At 38.7% G+C, this 23037-nt stretch overlaps 1 protein-coding gene across 4 annotated transcripts in view; it reads left to right on the forward strand.

Annotated features, from left to right (window-relative positions):
* Window positions 1–23037, forward strand: part of LOC127627910 (cytospin-A-like) — a 45184-nt gene that overhangs the window by 6358 nt on the left and 15789 nt on the right. Inside the window, exons 1-13 of one of the 4 annotated variants that reach the window (XM_052104519.1) lie at window positions 1873–1998; window positions 2351–2531; window positions 3169–3313; window positions 3694–5351; window positions 5812–6019; window positions 13901–13974; window positions 14170–14345; window positions 15080–15243; window positions 16344–16459; window positions 17360–17438; window positions 17757–17846; window positions 18519–18684; window positions 19402–19504. In XM_052104519.1, the coding sequence (XP_051960479.1) occupies window positions 1958–1998; window positions 2351–2531; window positions 3169–3313; window positions 3694–5351; window positions 5812–6019; window positions 13901–13974; window positions 14170–14345; window positions 15080–15243; window positions 16344–16459; window positions 17360–17438; window positions 17757–17846; window positions 18519–18684; window positions 19402–19504 (3201 nt within the window). In that variant the 5' untranslated portion in view covers window positions 1873–1957. Of the gene's footprint in view, window positions 1–1872; window positions 1999–2350; window positions 2532–3168; window positions 3314–3693; window positions 5352–5811; window positions 6020–8463; window positions 8581–13900; window positions 13975–14169; window positions 14346–15079; window positions 15244–16343; window positions 16460–17359; window positions 17439–17756; window positions 17847–18518; window positions 18685–19401; window positions 19505–23037 lie in introns of those variants that run through there. The other 3 variants (XM_052104520.1, XM_052104521.1, XM_052104523.1) reach the window with 3 other exon arrangements.

Raw genomic sequence — 23037 nt, forward strand, 5'->3', positions numbered from 1 at the left:
GTGGGAGTGCAGCCTTGATTAACAAGAGAATTTTACTGCTGAGTGTCAATCCTTATAGGACAGTGTTCAGGGCTCGACTGGGAAGAAACATCAGCCCGTGATGTTGTTGAGGTGGGGTTGAAGCTTATCACGGCCCATTCGGACTGTTTCGTGGCCAACACACCGGACCCCTCGGTTCCCCCGATGGCCAGTCCTCACCTGATCGGCCCACCGGGAAAATGGCCGGTATGCCAGATTACCAGTCCAGCCCTGACAATGTTCGATCCTATAACTACATTGTCTGTGTCGTATGCACCTACATGCAAATATTAATTACTGTTTATTATTTTGGATTTCTGCTGGGTTAAAGCAGCTAAGCTAGTAAACCTTTTGACTAAATCTTTGGGGGTGTTTAGGGCACTGGTTGACTCTTTGGACTTCAGTATAGCCTAATGTTCTGTCAATAAACATCACATTACCACCATGATGAGTTTTGGTCTGCAGTTGGGTTTGTTAAGCTGCCTTGTTTGGATTCCTTTTCAAACATATCAACTTAAAAGCCTTGTGGGAATATATAGGGGTGTTTAGGCTAGTGTATATCTGGACATGCCTCATCTGTTTGGCATCAAATTGTCTGGAAGGGTTTAAATTTGCAAAGAGAGGCTGGATAAGGGAAAGAAAAAGGTCAGAGTACTAAGCATGCAAGGGCACTGGAGTCGCTGGTTTTAGATGTAGATTGAAACATTTGAGCATTTCTTAACGTTGCCTCAACATGTTAATGCACAGTCAGACTTGTACACTCAAATGGCTAATTTTGAACACTTCCCAAAGATGTCTAAATTGGACTACAAAGTGTACTATTTTTGTTAAATTTGAGGATACAAAATAAAAATACTTGACACATGCCTGGTCTTATTGTGTGTGTCCCATTGGTGCATGTTTATAAAAATACTTTGTCTTCTAATCTTTCATCAAAAAAGATGCTCCGTCTGACTTTTTCCCACTGTCACCAAGCACTCTTATTTTTCAACTAGTGGTGCATCAGTAAATTTGAGGCCGATACGATCACCGATGTTTTAACACTAAGATCGGTGATACAGATTTTTGTCAGTATCTTTGACATTTTGCTGTAACACATCACTAATTATTAAGCTAATTACTCTGCATTTGAGACAGTCAATCCGTGCATCTTATCATGTGGCTTGTTGAGCGCGTTACCGCAGAGACATAGCACGTGTGGAGGCTTCACGCTATTCTCCACAGCATTCACTCACAACTCACCACGCGCCCCACAGAGAGCGAGAACCACACATTATAGTGACCACGAGGAGGTTACCCCATGTGAGTCTACACATCCTAGCAACTGTGCCAATTTGGTTGCTTAGGAGACCTGGCTTGTGTCACTCAGCACGCCCTGGATTCGTACTCGCGACTCCAGGGGTGGTAGTCAGCGTCTTTACTCGCTGAGCTACCCAGGCCCTATTTTATGATGTTTATTAAGATATTATCTATAAATAATCTTGTACTAGTGAGGACGGTCCCAACCTATGTGGTTTTAAAAGGCATTACTATTCTTGTGAGGACAGTTTAAAAAAATTTGTTCCTCACAATTGCTGTGAAACATGTACACACATATATAAACATTTCAGTTTCCAAACAGTTTCCGTTTTTCCTGTGTACAGCTGCCTCAGTCAGCCTTAGCATTGCTGCTCTGGACTCTTAAAGCCTTTTAAGGCTATATGCTGTCAGTCAGCTCTTCCAACGGCTCTGGCCTCCATCCATGATGATGTGATAAGAAAGGCAGTTCCATCCTCTTCTGACCCTCCTCCAATCATACAGTATTGTCTTTATTCAAATTTTAGCCAATGACTGTTTTCCACTAAAGAGTTTACAGTGCATGTGAGGCAGCATAAATAGAAATCCTCAGGGACCTAATGTTACATTCAAACTGTCTCTGAGCAAGAACATAGTCTTGTACATGATGTGTTCCCCCATGAAAATAACCAGTGCTGGTGTAAGGTAATGAAATATTTCAATTAAAGCTCTGCATGACTGTATTTAATGCTACATGACAAATATAAATGTGGAGTAAAATTTTACATGTTTCTTTGATGTAATTTTGTGCTGTAAAGATGGTCGGATTGGTTTATTATATTTTTTTGGCTAAGTTTATTTTTCACTGCATGCCATATTACTCACAAGCTTTTTTTACATTGTCAATTTCTAGAGGAATGGGCCCTTAGAAATTGTTGTTCAATATTGATTTCCTTGTGTAAACAAAAACATAGTTTTGTTTTGTCCATGAAGTTCAAAATGTTCAGCTTATTCCTCTTTGTATCTAACTTAATTACTTGTGTTTCTCTCTATTTAGATTACGCTGTAAATGTATCAAGAAGTTGGAACCAAGCATGAAAAAGGCGACCAAGCCCACGGCCGCCACCTCAAGAACCTCAGCGGGCACTAAAGCCCCGGGCAGATCAGAGGGCAGCAACATTATGGGCACAGGTGGCAAGATGGCAAACAAAACCCAGAGTTCAGCCCAACTTTCTAAGGTACAAGTAAGCTCACTTTATTCAATATCTGGATAAAAACACCTTAAACCAGTCTATGCTGGTTTGCTGGTCTTAGACGTTTTTTGGGTTGGTTTGTGTAAAACAGTTAAAGGATGGGCAAGGAGGAGGCGAGAACCGGCTTGACGATATAAATCATATTTTAATGAGAAACTTAAAAGACAACACAAACACACATGATGGACATGTCAGCTAAAGATCTCTCTCTCCCGCACGGCCCTCTGCAGTCAGCCTTTAAACCTCACGGAGGCATAATTAGCCTAATACGGGACCGGGTGTGTAGGATCATGACCCGGCCCCGCCCTCCGCCCTGCCACAGTTTGGTTTACTGGTTTTAGCTGGCCGACCAGCTAAGCTAGCTAAAAATCAGTTTGGCCAGGCTGGGTGACCAGCAAGAACAGCTTAAACCAGCTAAGAACTGCAAAACATTTTAGGCTGGTTTAAGCTGTTTTGTTCAGCAGGTTATAGATGAATCAGTTTAATTACTTTTTAATCAATATATTTGTTCATATCAATAGGTAGAAACGTGTATCCGCTAAGAGTATTTTATTTTACCGGATATGTATAATGTGATTTATCTGTAGCAATTATTTACTAAATGTGCTTGTATACTCACCAGGCAAAGAGCAATGATGATCTCCCAGCGGTGAGTGCAGGAAGTGGAGGAGTATCCATTAGCAACAGTAACACTACAGCCAGAAACAAGAGAGGAACCTCTTCTCAGAGCACCAGCAGCACAGAGACCAGGGCCAAGACCAGCTCAGGTAGTGCTTACCATTAAGAGTGATTCATTGCCTTAATATATTTGTGTTAAAAAACACTACAAAATTTGGGGTATTAAAGAAATCCCTGCTTATTAGTTGGCATGCATGAAATTTGCACAGTCTGCAGTATTTATGGAAAATTTTAAAAATGGATCTGAGAAAAACTATATTTGTATTGGTAGGGGTGAGGTGGAGGAGGGGGGTGATTATGAATGATGGGTGTTTGGATTTTGCCGAAGTCAAAAGAGCTTCTGTGGCTGCAGATTCTGTGCAGGTCTACTCATTAGTACAAGACACAACGATTATGAATGCCTGTGACCTTTGTATGGTTATGGAAATGTTTCAGTTACTGTCTAAATTTAATGACCATTCTACTTTAGGTCTATCAGGAAGGCGTGGAACATCCTCTGCAGCCAAGGATCCAGGCACATCCCGAGATAATTTACAAGAACGTTCCAGAGCCAGTGCTGCCAAAAAGCTTGCCGGACCCACAGATGCCATGTCTCAGAAGCGATCTCGATGCCATGCTGTAGCCGAGACTGAGTCTCGGATGAGCAAATCTCGCTCAGACAGCCAGATGAGCCAAAAAGCAGTTCTGGAGTGTAGAGTGAAGGACCTGCTAGGCTTGGCCAAAAGCAAAGACTTGGAGATCCTGCACCTGCGCTCTGAACTTTGTGGTATGAGAACGCGGCTTGGTCTGGAAGACCTTGAGGCTCCTGATCCAGAAGAAGTGTCTGAAGAGACCAAGCAGCCCCAGGAAAAGGAAGTTTCTCCTTTGATCAGTGCCGCAGATGTAGAGACTACACTCCTCCTCCTCCAAGACCAGAACCAGGGCATTCGTGATGAGCTCAACATGTTGAAGAGTGAAAACCGCATATTAAAAGATCGCCTAAATGCGCTCGGCTTCTCTCTTGAGCACCGACTGGACAGTCCTGACAAAGGCCCATGCTTCCCTTTCCTTAGTCCTGACCCTGTCGCGGGTGGTGGCAGCAGCAGTGGGGGTCACAGCGAAAGCGGAAGGGGTGGTATGCGGACATCTTCCACTGAAGGCTCAGCCCAAGGATCTACAGAGGACTTGTTGTCAGAACCGAGACGTGTTGGCTCTCCGGATGCTGTGGACAGTGAGTGCAGTGAGGCCTACCTGCCCATCACCTCTAGTGATGATGCATTGGATGCACCCTCAGGTTGTGGGTCATCTTCTGAATCTGAAGGTGGGCCACCGAGCAAGGAACATTCACACAGGGGTAGCAGCGGGAACACCAATGAGGTTTCGGTGGCTTGTCTGACTGAACGCATCCACCAAATGGAGGAGAACCAACACAGCACAGCAGAAGAACTCCAGGCCACCCTACAGGAACTCGCTGACCTGCAACAGATCACACTAGAGCTGACTACAGAGAATGAACGTTTGGGCGAAGAGCGTGCCATTCTGGTCGACTCCCTTTGTCAGCAAAGTGAGCGACTTGAACTCTACGGAAGACAGCTGGACTATTTCCGTGGCCTTCTTGACGAGCACCGAGTGGCCTATGCCAAGGATGACGATGACGCCAAAAGCGGGCGATACGTGGAGCTGGAAAGGCGCTACTCAGAGCTCAATGAGGGCTCACATTTTGAGAGGGAACAACTCTTGGGCGTGCAGCAACAGCTCAGCAGTGCGCTCAAGATGGCAGAACAGGAGAACGCAGAAGCTCAAGGCATGATGGCAGCATTGAAAGAACGTGTCCATATGGCTGAGAGAGCTGTGGAAATGGAGCGGCGAGAGTATGCAGCCACCACAGCAGAGATGGAAGTGTTGAGGGTCGTGTCCGAAGGGGAGCAGGTGGAGCTAAACCGCTGCAAAATCCAGCTTGAGCAGGAGAGGCAAAGAGTGGCCCAGCTCCTCTCCATCCACAATGCAGGGGATAAGAGCGATATACGGCACCTGTTGGACAGCGAAAGATTAGACAAGGAGCGAGCAGAGGCCAAAGCAGCTAAGCTACAAGAGGAGCTGGGACACACGCGCGGTGAAGCTGCTCAGTTGCAGGAAGCAATTAGCAAGGTGAAACTTACAAATACACTCAGTACATACACATTTTCAAGTTGTCTAAGGATGTCTTTGAAATTGCACCATGTCTCACTGTTTTTTCTTGTGCAGGAGCGCTGTGTTTTAAAGACTCAAGTTAAAAGAACTTCAACTTTTAAAAGCATGTCTTGAGACACTTGCATTCTGTTCTGTTTGTTGGGCTGCTTCTAACTTTTTTTTTTTGTGCAAGAATGCATTCTGTCTGAATCATCACTTCGTAGCCGTTCACACAGTTTGCATTCTTGTATTTTGTGTACACTATTTTTAATTTCTTGTTTATTACCACTATGTTGTATTTTAGGACCTTAGCATATAGAATACAATAAATTCGTATTTAGTGGATTTCAACTTCTTGCATCCAACTCTTGCTTAGAAGACGCAGTATTCTATCTTCCAAGTGTATCCATCCTAACGTTTATTCTTGTGTGTTTTAAAGCTGGATGGTGAGTTCCGGGCATTCCGTAATGATGTTCAGGCACAGTTAGCTGATCAGAAACTGCTTCTGGAGCAGCAATGCTCTGAGCTGGAGGAAAAGGACACAGAGATCACAGACATGAAGGAGACCATTTTTGAGTTGGAAGATGAAGTCGAGCAGCATCGTGCTGTCAAGCTTCACGACAACCTCATCATCTCTGACCTAGAGAGTAAGTCGCATGACAAAAAGTGGTTTCCATGGCTACTGGCCATACAAATCCGTGATATATATTTTATATTGAAAAAGCATCACTTTTACTATTGCTCATACTTGCATGTAATACTTAGATATTATATTCTGGCATGTAACACGTTCTGCACTGTTGTGCATCAGACATCCCAACAAAAACATTTACGTTGTGTTGACTTTGCAACCATGTTCCATTTTTACTATTGCAACATTGTTTGCTACATGTTCTGTACGTTGTAACATTGTAGAAATGTAAGATGCAAGAAGGCTGTAGCGTATTGTTGCGCAACATTCAGCAACTGCAAGATGACTTTCTAGCCACATTTCTTTGACTTCGCAACACATTACACTTGATTACAATTTTTTAAATAATCAAACTCATAAGCCTCAAAATAAAATGGCAAATTATGTAATAAAATTTTTTATATACTTAATACCTTAAGTATATACACTGTACTTATAAGTTATGTGTACAGTTAATGAATCATTTATTATCAACACTTACCAGTGTAAACTTTGGATAGATCAACTTTATTAAAGGAATATTTCACGCAAAAATTACAATTCTCTCATAATTGACCCACCCTCATGCCATCACAGATGTGTATGACTTTCTTTTTTCTTCAGAAAAACAAAACTAAAGTTCATGTAGGCCCATACAATGCTAGTAAATGTGACCAGACATTTTAAGCTCCAATAATCATATAAAGGCCACATAAAATCAATCCATATGACTCCAGTGGATAATCCATATCTTCAGAAGTGATATGTATAGTGTATTTAAATATTTAAATCCTTTTTTTACAAAAAATCTACACTTTCACATTCTTTGACATTTTGAAAGTGAAAATGAAAGTGGAGATTTATGGTAAAAACTAAAAAGGAGTTAAATATTGATCTGTTTCTCACCTACACCTATGATCTCACTTCTGAAGATATTGATTTATCCACTGGAGTCGTATGGATTGCTTCTATGTGGCCTTTGTGATTTTTGGAGCTGCAAAAGTCTGGTTACCATTCACTTGCATTGTAAGGACCAAAAGAGCTGAGATACAGTGGATTCAGGAAGTATTCAGACCCCTTCATTTTTTCACATTTTGTTATGTTGCATCCTTTTGCGAAAATGCTTTAAATTATTTTAATTTTTCACATTAATATACACTCTATGCCCCATAATGACAAAGCAAAAACCTGATTTTTGATAACTTTGCAACTGAAATATCTCATTGACATAAGTATTCAGACCCTTTGAAATTTAGCTCAGGTGATCTCCTTTCTCTGGTTCATCTTTGAGATGTTTCTTCACTTTGATTGGAGCCCACCTGTGGCAAATTCAATTGATTGGACATGATTTGGAAAGGCTATAAAAGTCTATATAATGTCTCACAGCTGAAAATGCATATCAGAGCAAAAACCAAGCCATGAGGTCAAAGGAACTGGCTGCAGAGCTCAGAGACAGGATTGTGTCGATGCACAGATCTGGGGAAGGCTATAAAAAGAAAATAGCGGCTGCTTTGAAGGTTCCCAAGAGCACAGTGGCCTCCATAATTCTTAAATGGAAGAAGTTTGGAACAATCTGGACTCATCCTAGTGCTGGCCGCCTGAACAAACTGAGCTATCGGGGGAGAATGGCCTTGGTATGAGAGGTGACCAAGAACCCAAAGATCACTTTGGTTGAGCTCCATAGATCATGTGTGGAGATGGGAGAAACTTGCAGAAGGACAACCATCCCTGCAACACTCCACCGATCTGGGCTTTATGGCAGAGTGGCCAGACGGGAGCCTCTTCTAAGTGCAAGACACACAAAAAAGCAGCTAAAGGACTCTCGGACTGTGAGAAACAAGATTCTCTGGTCTGATGAAATGAAAATTGAACTGTTTGACCTCAGGTCCAAGCTTCATGTCTGAAGGAAACCATGCACCACTTATAACCTGTCCAATACTATCCCAACGGTGAACCATGGTGGTGGTAGCATCATGCTGTGGGGTGTTTTTCAGCGGCAGGGACTGGGGGACAGGTAAGTAAATTGGCTGGAGTAGTGTTGTGTGGATTGGTCTGATCCCCTTTGATTTTGTCACATTTACAGAGCCAGGGCTGTGTACAAATACTAGATTTTTTCAGCCCACCCATAGAACAGACAGCAGGCAGACTGTGAGAAGATATTTGCAGAATTTGACAAAGTGTATTGGATTAGAATTACTGAGTGCACCTTTAGTAAGAATCTGTGATACATGATTTATTTTGAGATTGTGTTGGTTTGTTTTGGTATGGCGATATGGTATTAATTTTATTTGTTCAGGTCTTAAATTTGATTTTAAAAACTTGCCAGCAACCCTGCCTAAGCACACAGCCAAGACAATGCAAGAGTGGCTTAGGAACAACTCCGAATGTCCTTGAGTGGCCCATTCAGAGCCCGGACTTGAACCCAATTGAACATCTCTGGAGAGACCTGAAAATGTCTGTCCACCGATGATCCCCATCCAACCTGACAGCGCTTGAGAGGATCTGCAGAGAAGAATGGCAGAAAATCCCCAAATCCAGGTGTGCAAAGCTTGTAGCATCATACTCAAAAAGACTTGAGGCTGAAATTGCTGCCAAAGGTGCTTCAACTAAGTGCTGAGTTAAGGGTCTGAATACTTATTTCAATGGGATATTTAAGTTTTTTTCTTTTTAATAATTTTGTAAAGTTATCAAAAATCAGATTTTTTTTGTTCTTGTCATGATGGGGTATGGAGTGTAGATTGATATAATTTTTTTTTTTTTTTTTTTTTTTTTTAAGCATGAGGCTGCAACATAAAATATATAAAAAAGAAAAATTAAGGGGTTTGAATAGTTTCGGAATGCACTGAAATTTTCCAAAAATCTTTATTTGTTTTCTGCAGAAGAAAGTAAGTCATACACATCTGGGTTGCATGGGAGTGAATAAATGATGAAAGAATTTTCCCTTTAATTCAGGGAACTATCCCTTTAATACATAATAAATTGGTATTGTAATTGCATTACCAAAAATATATATTAGTATAAGTATTTATAAAACATATAGTATATATTAGGTACAATTAAGAATAATAACAGAAATAAAAATTTTAATCTTAACCTTAAAATATAAGATACAGTCTTTAGATAACTGTACAGCTGAAAAAGATTTTCCTAACATTAGTATAGTGCTGGCATAATAATGTTCTTCCCCTTTCAGTTGCAAATTCTATTAAAGTTTGAGACATTTAAACATCTTTAATTTAAACATCTTTCAAATTTCAAGTAAATAATTATGTATTTTGTATTTAATTTTAGGCCTTTAAATGGACAGGAGAGTGCAGAAGTGACAGGAAATAATAGGGAGAAGAGTGAGGAGTAACACAACAAGCTGGATTTACACTCTGGTCGCCCACACACAAGTGCTACCTTGCTACATGTCGGAGCATGTGCATGACATATCTCTGACTATTTACTTTTTAGTTATAATGAGAAGGTCCCATGAACCATCCTGTACATGTAAAATAGCTGGTTACTGTAAAATTAAATATGCCAAACTAAGTGTCATATCTAAACCAGTTGAAAAGTACAGTAAAACAATAAAAGATCAATCCCACTGATTAATTTATAGCTGATTGGTGTAAAATTACATTATACAACATTTCATTTCGGTTCTTGAATCTAATTGTGGCCCTGTTGCAAGATGACTGCTGATATTTAGTATAACAGCATGAGACGCTTTACTGTTTGTATCATTCTGCTTGTTTGTGTTTGTTCACCACTGCAGAAAGCTAGTAGTAGGTATTTTTTTTTATTCATCCCAGTGTCTTTTAAATGCGTTCAACTAATCAGATTTGTTCACGGATACATTTAGTAAACATGTTTGTTAATTACAACTAAATGTTCGTAGGTGGCAACAAATTATCATCTTTTAATGAGGACATAGATGGAAATCTGTTCATGTCAGATTATAAGTATAGCTTGTACTAAAATTAATATTACTTCCTGTTATTTAGACTACAAATTGATCTTTGAGCAATGTAGTCATCTTAAAGGCAGTAAAATTTAGTTAGAAATTGCAAACATGTAAAAAAAAAAAAAAAAAAGGCATAAAATTTAGATTATTTTTTAAATATCTTTAAATATCTGCTTCCATTGCCAATAAATGGCCATGCTTATTACCAGTGTACATATGTGTATATATGTGTGTGTGTGTGTATTTATATATACAGTATTTCACAAAAGTGAGTACACCCCTCACATTTTTGTAAATATTTGATTATATCTTTTCATGTGACAACACTGAAGAAATTACACTTTGCTACAATGTGAAGAAATGACACTTTGCTACAATGTAAAGTAGTGAGTGTACAGCTTGTATATCAAAATAACTCAACACACAGCCATTCATGTCTAAACCGCTGGCAACAGCCCAGCCTCCGAAGGGAGGGGATAATGCTCTGCTTCAGTATGTCACAGTACATGTTGGCATTCATGGTTCCCCCAATGAACTGTAGCTCCCCAGTGCCGGCAGCACTCATGCAGCCCCAGACCATGACACTCCCACCACCATGCTTGACTGTAGGCAAGACACACTTGCCTTTGTACTCCTCACCTTGTTTCCGCCACACGCTTGACACCATCTGAACCAAATAAGTTTATCTTGGTCTCATCAGACCGCAGGACATGGTTCCAGTAATCCATGTCCTTAGTCTGCTTGTCTTCAGCAAACTGTTTGCGGGCTTTCTTGTGCATCATCTTTAGAATAGGCTTCCTTCTGGGACGATAGCCATGCAAACCAATTTGATGCAGTGTGCGGCGTATGGTCTGAGCACTGACAGTCTGACCCCCCCACCCCTTCAACCTCTGCAGCAATACTGGCAGCACTCATACATCTATTTCCCAAAGACAACCTCTGGATATGATGCTGAGCATGTGCACTCAACTTCTTTGGTCAACCATGGCGAGGCCTGTTCTGAGTGGAACCTGTCCTGTTAAACCGCTGTATGGTCTTGGCCACCATGTTGCAGCTCAGTGTCAGGGTCTTGGCAATCTTCTTATAGCCTAGGCCATCTTTATGTAGAGCAACAATTCTTTTTTTCAGATCCTCAGAGAGTTCTTTGCCATGAGGTGCCATGTTGAACTTCCAGTGACCAGTATGAGGGAGTGTGAGAGCGGTGACACCAAATTGAACACACCTGCTCCCCATTTACACCTGAGACCTTGTAACACTAACGAGTCACATGACACCGGGGAGGGGAAATGGCTAATTGGGCCCAATTTGGACATTTTCACTTAGGGGTGTACTCACTTTTGTTGCCAGCGGTTTAGACATGAATGGCTGTGTGTTGAGTTATTTTGATATACAAGCTGTATACTCACTACTTTACATTGTAGCAAAGTGTCATTTTATTCAGTGTTGTCACATTAAAAAATATAATCAAATATTTACAAAAATGTGAGGGGTGTACTCACTTTTGTGAGATACTGTGTATATATATATAAAAACATTTTTTAACATATTTAAAAAGAAAATGTAGCACTACTTTTGTGTTGATCAGCACTTGAACTATGTTCCTTTCTCCACACTTGCATTCTTAGTGCTACAAAAGAGACATCTTGTTATGATTGTTATTGTTATTAACAAATAAATGTATAAAAATACATGAAATTAGTTTATTACTTGAGAAGAGAGAGACTGTGAAGTCTCCCGAAACACCAGAGTTCTGGTCAGCCTGTTGGTATTTAAGATTATCTGCAATACCCAATTGACTGGTCAACAATCTGTTCGAGCCCAGATGTGCGGTCATTATTAAGAAATGTTTTTTTTAGAGTATTTTAGAAAGTTGTGTAATAAACTTTGTTACAATTATTCAAATGTGCCATAACTCTGCGTCCTTCACACTTGGACATCCCAGTTTGGTGTGATGCAGAAATCTAAAATGAAATCTAAAAATGTTCCTGGTATTAATATTATGTTAATTAATGAATGTTTTTAGTGTTTGCTTTAACTGTAATGGCTGATCAATCCAGTTGTTAGATGGCTAATAGATGACATTTTAAGTTGACATTGACATGTATGCGTTTGTTTTTGTTTTTTATTTGTTTTTAAGTTTAAGGAAAGACTTAATACTTTAACCACTCTACCTCAACCTAAAAATGTTTGGCTGCTGAGCAAGGGAAAAAGAAAAACAATAGCACTGATTGATTACTTTATTCCAGCACTAGCAAAGATTTTACCCTAACCTCTAAAGTAAAATGGAAAGTCCCAGCTTTCTAATGATATATGTTAATTATTGTTTCTACTCCAAATCTTTACCTTTTAAGACATTATTTGACACAAGGTTTATTCAAACATATAAAACAACTTGTTTTTTTATTATTAGCCACGCCCTCCAAAGATACCAAATTAGCTTTTGAGACAAAGAAAAATAAGTGGTTGTCAAAAACAAAAGCAGCAAATTAGCGCCCTCAACTGTCAACTGTTATGAACAACATGGCATAAAATGGCATTATGCCTCAATAATTCACTGCAACTACAATAATATGAGAACAAGCAAAATGATTGACAGGCAGAAAGCATCAGAACCCGTGGCCAACGGACACATTTTTGTTTGCTGTTTACGGAGTCTAGAGCTGTCATAGTGTGAGATATCTCAAGGCACTTATTTCATTCATATCTTTCAGGAAGTAGGAAACAATTCACACCTTTCCATTAAAAAATGTAAAAAATAAACTTACAGCGATTTGTCAAACAACAACATTGTGTGAATTTCGTGATGATATTTAAATAGTTTGAAAGCTTGGATGTTTTATCAAAAATAAGTAATAAACAAAACTCGCCGGTCATGTTTTTGTCTCAATACTGCGTTTCTACATAAACCGTTCATTGCGACACCCAACTGAAAATGTCACAAATCATATTACAAAAAATTGACATCACAGTAAAGACTGAATATCCACTTTAAGATAAACCAATATTTAAAGCAACAGTGTGTATGTTCTCAAAAATTCACAAAAAACATAATGTCAAAAATGAATTGCTGGGTATCATTATGCATATATGAACAATGAAAAAATTATAGCATTACATCCAAATCCTTAACTTTAAACTATAAATTAGTCTACCCTTTGTAATAATTCAGTTTGTTAACAGAACGATTATTATGATCTTAGATGCTATTATATCATAAATTACAGGTTTTGTTTCAATATTTACTCGCTGACACAGAAATGAAAAGTAATACTTGCATGTCCTCGATTCACAGCTGTCAGTTGCAATTTAAATGGCTGATATTCTTGCTTCAGGACAGTGATGTATGTGTACAGTAGGCTACATGTCATACAGTCTACACAAAGTAAGCATGGCCATAATCAGTGACTCTGAACAAAGGTAATGTAAAACAGGAACTTGTGACGGCGCACAACATAAAATTGCCCTCCTTTTGGCCATGATGTCACAATGTTGGTAGAAGGTTGACAACGTTGAGACAATGTTCTGTGTTTGCTGGGATGATACCTCAACTTTTGTACATGCAAGCACCATTCTCAGAAAATGTACCAGAATAAAAGTAACTGCCAACATTATCGCCAGATTCTGGGAATGTTGCTACAAATATATCTAATGTGCATTATCTTAGATGAATCAATTGTTTAGTTATTTAATTAGTTTAATTTAGTTTTCAATGTATGTGACAGATTTGTTTAGTTTTCACTAGATTAACAGTTTTGTTAGCATCACACTGTGGTTATTCATGCTTCTATCCACATAGAGGCATCATTGAGCTATTCATGGAAATGGGCAACACTGACAGTGTCTTGACTGATTACTTTGACTTTCTTTATAGATCTCTAATTATATCTTCCATACATTGATTCCAAACAGATTCCATCAAAAAACTTCATGATCAGAAATACGACATGGAGAAGGAAATAAAGGTGCTTCACCGAAAACTGCGGGTAAATGGCCCTGTTCATTTGCTGTCTCTATACTTTATGTATCCTTATGTTAGAATTACTTGAAATAGCAATCCTACCTAAATCATAATTTGCTTTAGAACTGAGTTCTAGCATCTGTAAGACCTTTCACTAAGGAAATGTCCTGTAGTTTCTCCATGATTCTCTTAATGTTTTACTGACACCTGTCACTTACAGGAGGAATCGGCTGAGTGGCGGCAGTTCCAGGCTGATCTGCAGACAGCCGTTATCATTGCCAATGACATCAAGACAGAGGCTCAGGAGGAGATTGGGGACTTGCGGCGCCGCCTACATGAAGCTCAGGAGAAAAATGAGAAAATGAGCAAAGAGTTGGATGAACTAAAGAACAGGAAGTAAGAGAAAATTGATACACGTCCCAGAGGATCTATACATGTTTGTGTGTCTAGATCTGACTATGTAGGAGATTTGTGTATTAAAGAAATAGTTCACCCAAAAATTACAATTATTTTATAATTTCCTCTATCATTCCTTTCTTCTACTGAATGCAAACAAAGATTTTTAGAAGAATATTCAGCTCTGTAGTTCCATACAATCCAAGTTATTGGTGGCCAGAACTTTGAGGTCCAAAAAGCATTTAAATGCAGCATAAAAGTAATCCATAAGAGTCCAGTAGATAAATCCATATCTTCAGAAGCTATATGATGGGTGTTTGTGGGAAACAGATCAATATTTAAGTCCTTTTGTTTTTGTTTTTTTCAATGAATCTCTACTTTCACTTTCATATTCTTATTCTTTTGAATGTGGCAATTCTCATTCTTCGTGCATATCGCCACCTATTGGGCAGGGAGCAGAATTTGTAATAAAAAAGGACTTAAATATTAAGTTGTTCTGATATATTGTATTTCTTCTGTAGATATAAATTTAACCACTGGAGTCTTATGGATTACTTTTATGCTGCTTTTCTGTGCTTTTTGGAGTTTCACAATTTTGGTACCCATAAACTTACATTGTGAGGACCTATAGAGCTGAGATATTCTTATAAAAATCATAGTTTGTGTTCAGCAAAAGAAAAAAATGTTGGGTGAACTATTGCGTTAATGTATGTTTATATGTGTGCATCTTGCAGACAGGAAGAGGAGCGTGGCCGTGTGTATAATTATATGAATGCCGTGGAAAGAGACCTAGCCGCACTGAGACAGGGGATGGGCCTGAGCCGACGCTCCTCCACTTCTTCGGAGCCGTCGCCCACCGTCAAAACACTCATTAAGAGCTTTGATAGTGCATCGCAAGGTACACAAACACTTGCAGATTCATAGATGGATCCAGTTTATAGTTTTTTTTAAATTATTATTTATTTATTATCTTTATTTTATATAATCAGCATAATTCAAGGCTGTACAAAAAATACTGCCATAATGAAGAAATATTTTTCATTTCAAATTTATATTTTTCTAAATATATTTTTGTTGTAAAATTTTTTACTTTTATTAGGGCTCTGAGTCAATTCACGTTTTTAATATAATTGCTGATTAATTAATCGCAATTTATCCCATACATCATATTATAATTTTAGATATTTTAAATTGTTGCAGACGAGTAAAGAATTGATTAGACGATACTAAAAAGTAGCTTTAGTAGACAATATATATTTTTTTTTACGTTTTATTTCCATATAATACTGGTTCACTGGTGACTTACTGGTTTTCATTGTCATAAATGCTGCACGTATTTAGGATGCTGTGTTAAGTTAAAAGTAGTTGACACTTTGTGTCTCGAGACCCTTGAGTTTTTGCAGGCTTTCTTTCAGGCACTGCCTATAAGGTTTATTGAGGTCCGCTAAACTGCACCCTGCTTTTATATATTTGAATGCAAAATGCAAATGCAATAAATATTAATTTACTACAAAATAGGCATTATTTTCTTTGGTTAAAAATTGTTTAGTCTTTTCCTTTGATTTTGGGGTAAAGTATGACCTGTTCTTGGCAAGGTTCATGAGATTCACCCTCATGGACAAACTACTCTTATGTACTGTACATTATTTACATCTAATGGATAAAGATCTGGTCTGGTAACCATAAGGTTGTGGGTTCAAACCCCACAAAGGGATATCCATGAATTTGGTCTCCTGTCCATCCCTTTGGTGGAAAAAAGCATCAAGCGAAATTACTGATTATTTCTACTTTATTTGTTTATATTATTTGTGTCTCGTTTGTCACATTCCTTTGTTTACTGGATCTTCGGTTACCTAGACAAATTGCTTGTGTGTATGTGTAAGCATACATTGCAATTAAGGTCATTCTGATTAATAATCAGCCATGTCTCTGATATTGGCATTCAAATGCATGTATATTTCAATCCATACTGTTTACAGTCTGTCTGTCTGTAAACAGGTCCTGTTCCAGCCAGTCCAGCTGTTGCTGTTGCTGCTGCAGCCGCAGTCTCCAGAACCCCACTGAGTCCTAGCCCGATCAAAACACCTCCGGCTGCTGCGGTCTCTCCCATGCAGGTATAAAACACCTGGATGCATGAATAAACTGTTAGATGTTTTTTTGGGCGCAATTAAAAGTAAATCACATTAGTCGACTGTTTGCAGTTGGATAGACGTGTCTGCATGTGATTAGGGTGGATCTTTGATCACTTAAGCAGATGTCTGCATTCTACTCTATGGGGACTTTGTGACCTAACACCCCTGTCTGTCCGATGAGAACTCCAGACCTGATGTGCCTTGAGCTGGAATGGGGCTTTCCTTCTCTTTCCCTCCCTCTGTTCCACGCGGATGTCCTTTGCCATGGCTGTCTTTTTGAATGGGACATGCAAGGCTCCTCAAAATGTGCCTAAACAGGATGTTTTTGCGAGAAAAGCAAAGTGAGACAGTTTGACGTACTTAGTGCAAAAGTATGTCAGTTGCCAAGACCTTTTAGCACATGAAATATAGTCTTTAGAATGTGAGAAATATAATTGGTTGTTATTTGGCTTCAGAATTAATCATTTATATGTTGAGGATTGCATTTGAGATAAGCCATTGTTATGTAACAGATGGAATAGTTGCAATGGTTCTCCAATAAATTACATGTTTTTCAAATGTAGTGTATTTCATTGGGCAACAGTTGTAGGTCTTATATAACATCTTGTTATCAACCACACACACAGTGGTTTCAATATTCCCATTTGAGCTATGATTGTGTTTCCTTTATGTGGAAAATAACAGTAAAGAATTTTCAAGTAAGGTAAAGCGGGAGTGTTTGGGAAACCGTCTTTATGTTTACAATTCTGTCTGTTGATGCTAATGGCACAGAAATGACACACTTCACCTTTCACAACCCAAACTTCTAGCTTTAACCTTTTAGAGTTATTCAATTTGAGTGCTTTGTGCTTATATCCTTTGTATCCCTTTCATGTTTTCCAGAGACACACCATCAACTCACCCAAACCTCTTTCCTCAATGCTGGACAAGAGGCCGAGCTACACGGATCTGAGCATACCAGGTGGGTAAGCATTAGTCACACTAGTATTATCATCCCTCTTGATCTTTCAGTCTTTCCCGACACCGGTTTGATCCAATTATTCAGAGTTAAACTCAAAGTTAAAGGTCATGTGTAATCGTGCTGTACCTTTTCCTTCAGTCTTAACATTTGCAGTTAATGACCATTGAGATTGTGTGCTAGGTCTTGAGAAGGAAGCAGGAACATTTATTTTAAAAGAGCACAAGCTTGGTCATCCTGCATAAAGCCTGTCATTCTCTGCCATGATTGTGTGTGTGTGTGTGTGTGTATATGTGTGTGTGATTGCATGTAATCCAATAGCAGCCCACCTCCTCCGAACCTCACCTGTAACACGTGCTGGCTCCGGCCTACAGAGGGTGCCAAACATGGACTCGTCTAAGTCCATATCTGGTACGTTTGGACAGGTGTAGGATACTGAAACCACAAGAAATTCTATACAGCGCAACAGTAGGGTTCCTAAAGTTAAAATCCCATTAATCTTTACCATAACTTTAAAAAAAGACCATGAACTTTGAGGCTTTTAATCCATGGTAGATGCTTCTATTGAAGCCATCAGTCCACGTCTTTTTAACTTCCTGTTTTTTCAGATATCGTGTTTAATGGCAAAATTCCTGGTAAACCACTACACTACCCTTGATGTTGAATAGAAATGCTGATTTTTAATATTTTTTTTAGCTTTAATATTTTTGTTGGATAAATTGAAGCAGCTTCTCAAGGGACTATTTTAGCATGTTGTACTCTATTGTGCTGTTAGCACAGTAAACTCGTTCTGAGAAGTTGCGTCTTTAAAGGCGTTTTGCACCATGAGCATTGCGTTTTTGATGGCGTGTCAAGTTAAAAATAGTTTCATTAAAAGGATAGTTCAACCTAAAGTTAAATTCTCTCATAATTTACTCAATTTACATAATTTAAGATGACCAGTCGACTAATTGTTCAGACAACCCACCAAATAGTCAATTACGAAATGATGCTGTTTTGCACATCCCCAAATTGTATCATGATTAACTGCACACCGATGCTGTGAGGATTTACAGTAATATCTTCGCCTTGTTTGCTTGTCAGTTTCTCGCAGAAGCAGCGAAGAATTAAAGCGGGATTTGTCAGTCAACGACACATCAGCACCCTCGTCAATCATCACATTGGGGTCCTCTTCTCCCCAGCTGGCTTTGTCTTCGAACTCCTCATCCCCGACTGCCTCTGTGACACCCACCACAAGAGGGCGTTTACGGTAAGCACCAGATAACTTTCTGTTTGCTTATGTTTATCACTGCTCTGGCTTTTTTGTTGACTTCCTAAGCAACTTTCTCTTGCTGTCAGGTTTTCCATGTCTCACTCTTTCACGCTCTTGCATTCTCTTTCTACGGTGATGACAGGCCAGTGTTCTGATAATGGATGTCATTCGTTCACTTGTCATGAAACCTGATTGTGACACCATCGTAGCTTTGAATGGTTCTTTGGAGTGATGATTCATTTTTGCACTGTCCTCTTTTATCAGTGCATCTACTCTATCTCGCCGTATCTTTATCTAGCCTGCTGGAAAATCCAGCTGAAACCAACTTATGATGTTAGCTGGTTGTACATGGTTTCTAGCTGGTTGAAAAGACATTAATGGATGAAATGAGCTGGTCCAAGATGGTTTAAGAGGTTAATCAGCTGAACTACCTGCTGGTATGGACGGGAAGCAGTGTTTCCTAGAGAATTATGTTTTTTTTATGTTTTTATGCTCTCAGGTATGAGTCAGATAATCAAATTTGACAATATAGAATGATTGATCGATTTATAAATTGTAAGTTTTAGAGTCAGGAAGATCTTAAGAAATCTGATGGATCCATCATGTCATTGTATCTTTGTAGAACTTCCACCCAAAAATGATGGAGCTGTTATCTGAATAAAGTTGAATCATATAAAGTAAAACTGTGTTTAAAAGAGATTGATGTCTCTGCAGAGAGGAGAGAAAGGACCCTCTGTCAGCGCTAGCCAGAGAATATGGAGGATCCAAAAGAAACGCTCTGCTTAGATGGTGCCAGAAGAAGACTGAAGGTTATCAGGTACAATTTTTTTTTTATTGTTTTCTTTCTAATTATTTATATGTCAGACTGTCTTAATTTACCTTTCCATCTTTTTTAAGGTGCATTATTATTCTTGTAATGACTCATTTCGTTTGAAGCATGCAAAATTAAAGATTGTAGCTTTTAGAAAAAACTTTTTCAAGAAGATTGGAACTTAATAAATATATATGTTTATATATACAATACTGTGCAAAAGTTTTAGGCACTTGTTGCATAGTGAGGATTTTTTTTTTTAATTAGTCGTTTTCATGTATCAATTAAAGTCCAGAAAACATACAAAAAGCTAAATTAATATTTGGTGTTACCACCTTTGCCTTCAAAAAACTACCAATTCTCCTAGGTACAACTGAACACAATTTTTCTTGGTTGTTGGCAGGTAGGATGTTCCTAGCTTCTTGGAGAATTTGCCACGGTTCTTCTATCTGTTTAGGCTGTCTCAATTGCTTCTGTCTCTTCATGTTATCCCAGACTGACTCATTGTTCAGTGGGGGGCTCTGTGGGGTCCATGCTCTGTTATTCTACTCTATTCTATTTGCAAATAATACTATTCTGTATTTCCTATTGACACACTAAAGCTGAAGATATAAATAACCATCTTAAGACAAATGTTTTTGTGAAACATATTATGTACCCAAGACTTTTCCACATAATTGCATATATAGTGCTGTTTCAAATTTTTTTCCATTTTCCCTGTTTGAATATTATTAATGTAATAACTCAGTAGGGCAAATTCACAGTAATCAGCTTTCAGATGTTCTTGTTTGATTTTTAAACAGTTTGCCTCCGAACGTGACCATGAATAATCTACAAATTCGCCACTCTTCTGCTGTCAAGCACATAAAATGTTTACCATTCAGAGAGCATTTTGAACCATGATGTTACTATGGTTTTCTTTAAGCCAGGCACTCTCCAGGAAGTGTGCTAGATTTCTCATGCTACCTGTCCCATGTCACACACACACACACACACACACACACACACACACACACACACACACACACACACACACACACACACACACACACACACACACACACGTTGGTCTACCTATCATTATGAGGACTTTCCATAGACATAATGACTTTTATACTGTACAAACTATAGATTCTATCCTCTAAACCTAACACAACCCCTAAACCTAACCCTCACAAAAAACATTCTGCATTTTTACATTTTCAATAAAACATTGTTTAGTATGATTTTTAAGCGATTTGAATTATGGGGACACTAGAAATGTCCTCATAAATCACATTTATAGCATAATACCCTTGTAATTACTAATTTGTAACTTCCAAAATTGTCCTCGTAAATCACAAACACACACACACACACACACACACACACACACACACACACACACACACACACACACACACACACACACACACACAGGACCTAATGTCAGCCTCTGCCAATCACAGCACAGAACCCATAGTGGGCTCTGTTCTGAAGTCAGTTTGCTAACTTATTTGTGGTTTTGGTAACCTTGTTATTCTGCGTTTTTATATTATAATTTTTTTAGTGGTGATAACTGTATAAAAAAATACGAATGCAAGCCAGTCAATGGAAAAATGAAATAAATAAATAAATCTTGATTTTATGCTGTGTTACGCTCATAGGTAAAATTACACTTGAACTTTAATGATTACTTAAATTCCACAATATGAAGGCAAATGACTACATAAACATACTTTATCCATCAACGTTTTTTTTCTCCATCTCTCATGGACATATCAGATCAAATTTGCTAATTAAATTTGTATGCGCCCTGAAGAAAGCATTTTTGCCAAAACGCGTTGGTTTGCAGCCCTCTTTTTTCCACAGATTTTAACTGCTTTTGTTATAGCCATTGAAAACAAAGGCTTTTTAACTATATTTTTAATCTGGAAGTGTGCATTGATTTTCCTTTTTCTTTTTGGATTATTATTTCCTCATTCAAGAGCACCTTCATTTTAGTTTTTTGAATTACATTTTTATAATTTAATACATTATTCATACTATAATAATGAACATGCCAGAGTTTTTTATATGTGAGCTCAGGGAGCACTACATGCATACAGGCCAGTTTTAAGGCCCAAACATACTCTATGCAAGTACGTGAACGCAGACGCACCTCGCTACTCAAGCTCAAATTCACGTATCGTTGCGTTTTGAAGTCATCGCTCAATTCATAACAAAACGCAAGTACGCGCTGCATTCTCAGCGTTGTCGCAAGGGCCGCTATAGTGGATTTTCTTCTTTCAATCAACATCTATCATGGCAGACTCTGGGAGCAGTTTGAGTTTAATCTTGAAAAATAATTTTAATTTTGAAAAATAGATACAGCTTTTTGTCCCCAGTCAATTCAAATTAACTTGATTGTCTCCGTATATCTCCCCACTCCTCAACTATCGAATTGAAAACATAGGCAGCTGACTTACTGCCTAATCAGTTAATGGCTTAACTGACAGCTGTTTTGAATGATTGGAACTCTTAAGGAACTGGGTAGGGTTGCACCAGCAAACGGTAATCAGTAAGTGCAAACGGCCCCTTGTCCCCGAACAGTTTGAAAAGCACCTTATTTACATCCTGCCTCCGTATACAGCCTCCGAAGGCAGCATTTTCCTGGTTTTGGACGCAGCACCGGCTTCGTGGTCATGCCTAAATAATCTATTGCCTTCTTGTGGCCTGAGGTTTGTAAACGCCAGAGCAATATAAGAGCGCACGTAGGGTATGTACAACAGGACCACGCGTTGGACAAACGCTCCATCTATGTTTGCGTACTTGCGTGAATTATGTTTCATGCCTTTAGTGTCAGTTGTTCAGACCAGTGTCTGATTTGGGCTACATTTAAAATGTCATGTGAACAACCTTACAAAAAAGAAATCTGATCTGGGACACATTCAGATGCGGTGTGAACGCAGCCTCCGATTTGGACTAATCTGTCAATTAGAAGAGAAGTTTGGAAACCTTTTTGTAGTAATTATTTCATTGAAAAACGTGGACAATGTCACACAGTCCCAAATTATATATAATGTTTAATTATACACTGAAGCAAGATCATGCTTTATTCATGCCTTCTGTCATTTATTTCACAGCTTTTTACATCCTGCGTGAATTTAGTTCAGTGTAGTTCCAGCCATGTCAGTGTCGAGAGAATATATATATTGCATCTTATCACTGTGTTTCGAAGCTTGCAGTCCATAAGACAAAGCCACCCGCATCTGTCAAACGCTTACCTTGCACGTGCAGAAATGCTCACTATCACGATAAGCAGGGCAAAACATTTGCACTTAACGTGGATGTTTACAAGGATTTATACAGTAGGCACTGATATAAAAATGTTTACTTAGAAACATATAACTTAGAGGTCATAAGAGCCTATAGTTACACAATCACCCTGAAAATGAATGAGGATCACCATGACACAGACAAGCCCACTGTAAGGGGTTATAAGGTAAAGGAGGAGGTGAGAACCGGCTTGGCAATATAAATAATAGTTTAATGATAAACTGAACCAAAAACACACAAAC

The sequence above is a fragment of the Xyrauchen texanus genome, chromosome 34, assembly GCF_025860055.1.
Source record: "Xyrauchen texanus isolate HMW12.3.18 chromosome 34, RBS_HiC_50CHRs, whole genome shotgun sequence".
Lineage (NCBI taxonomy): Eukaryota > Metazoa > Chordata > Actinopteri > Cypriniformes > Catostomidae > Xyrauchen > Xyrauchen texanus.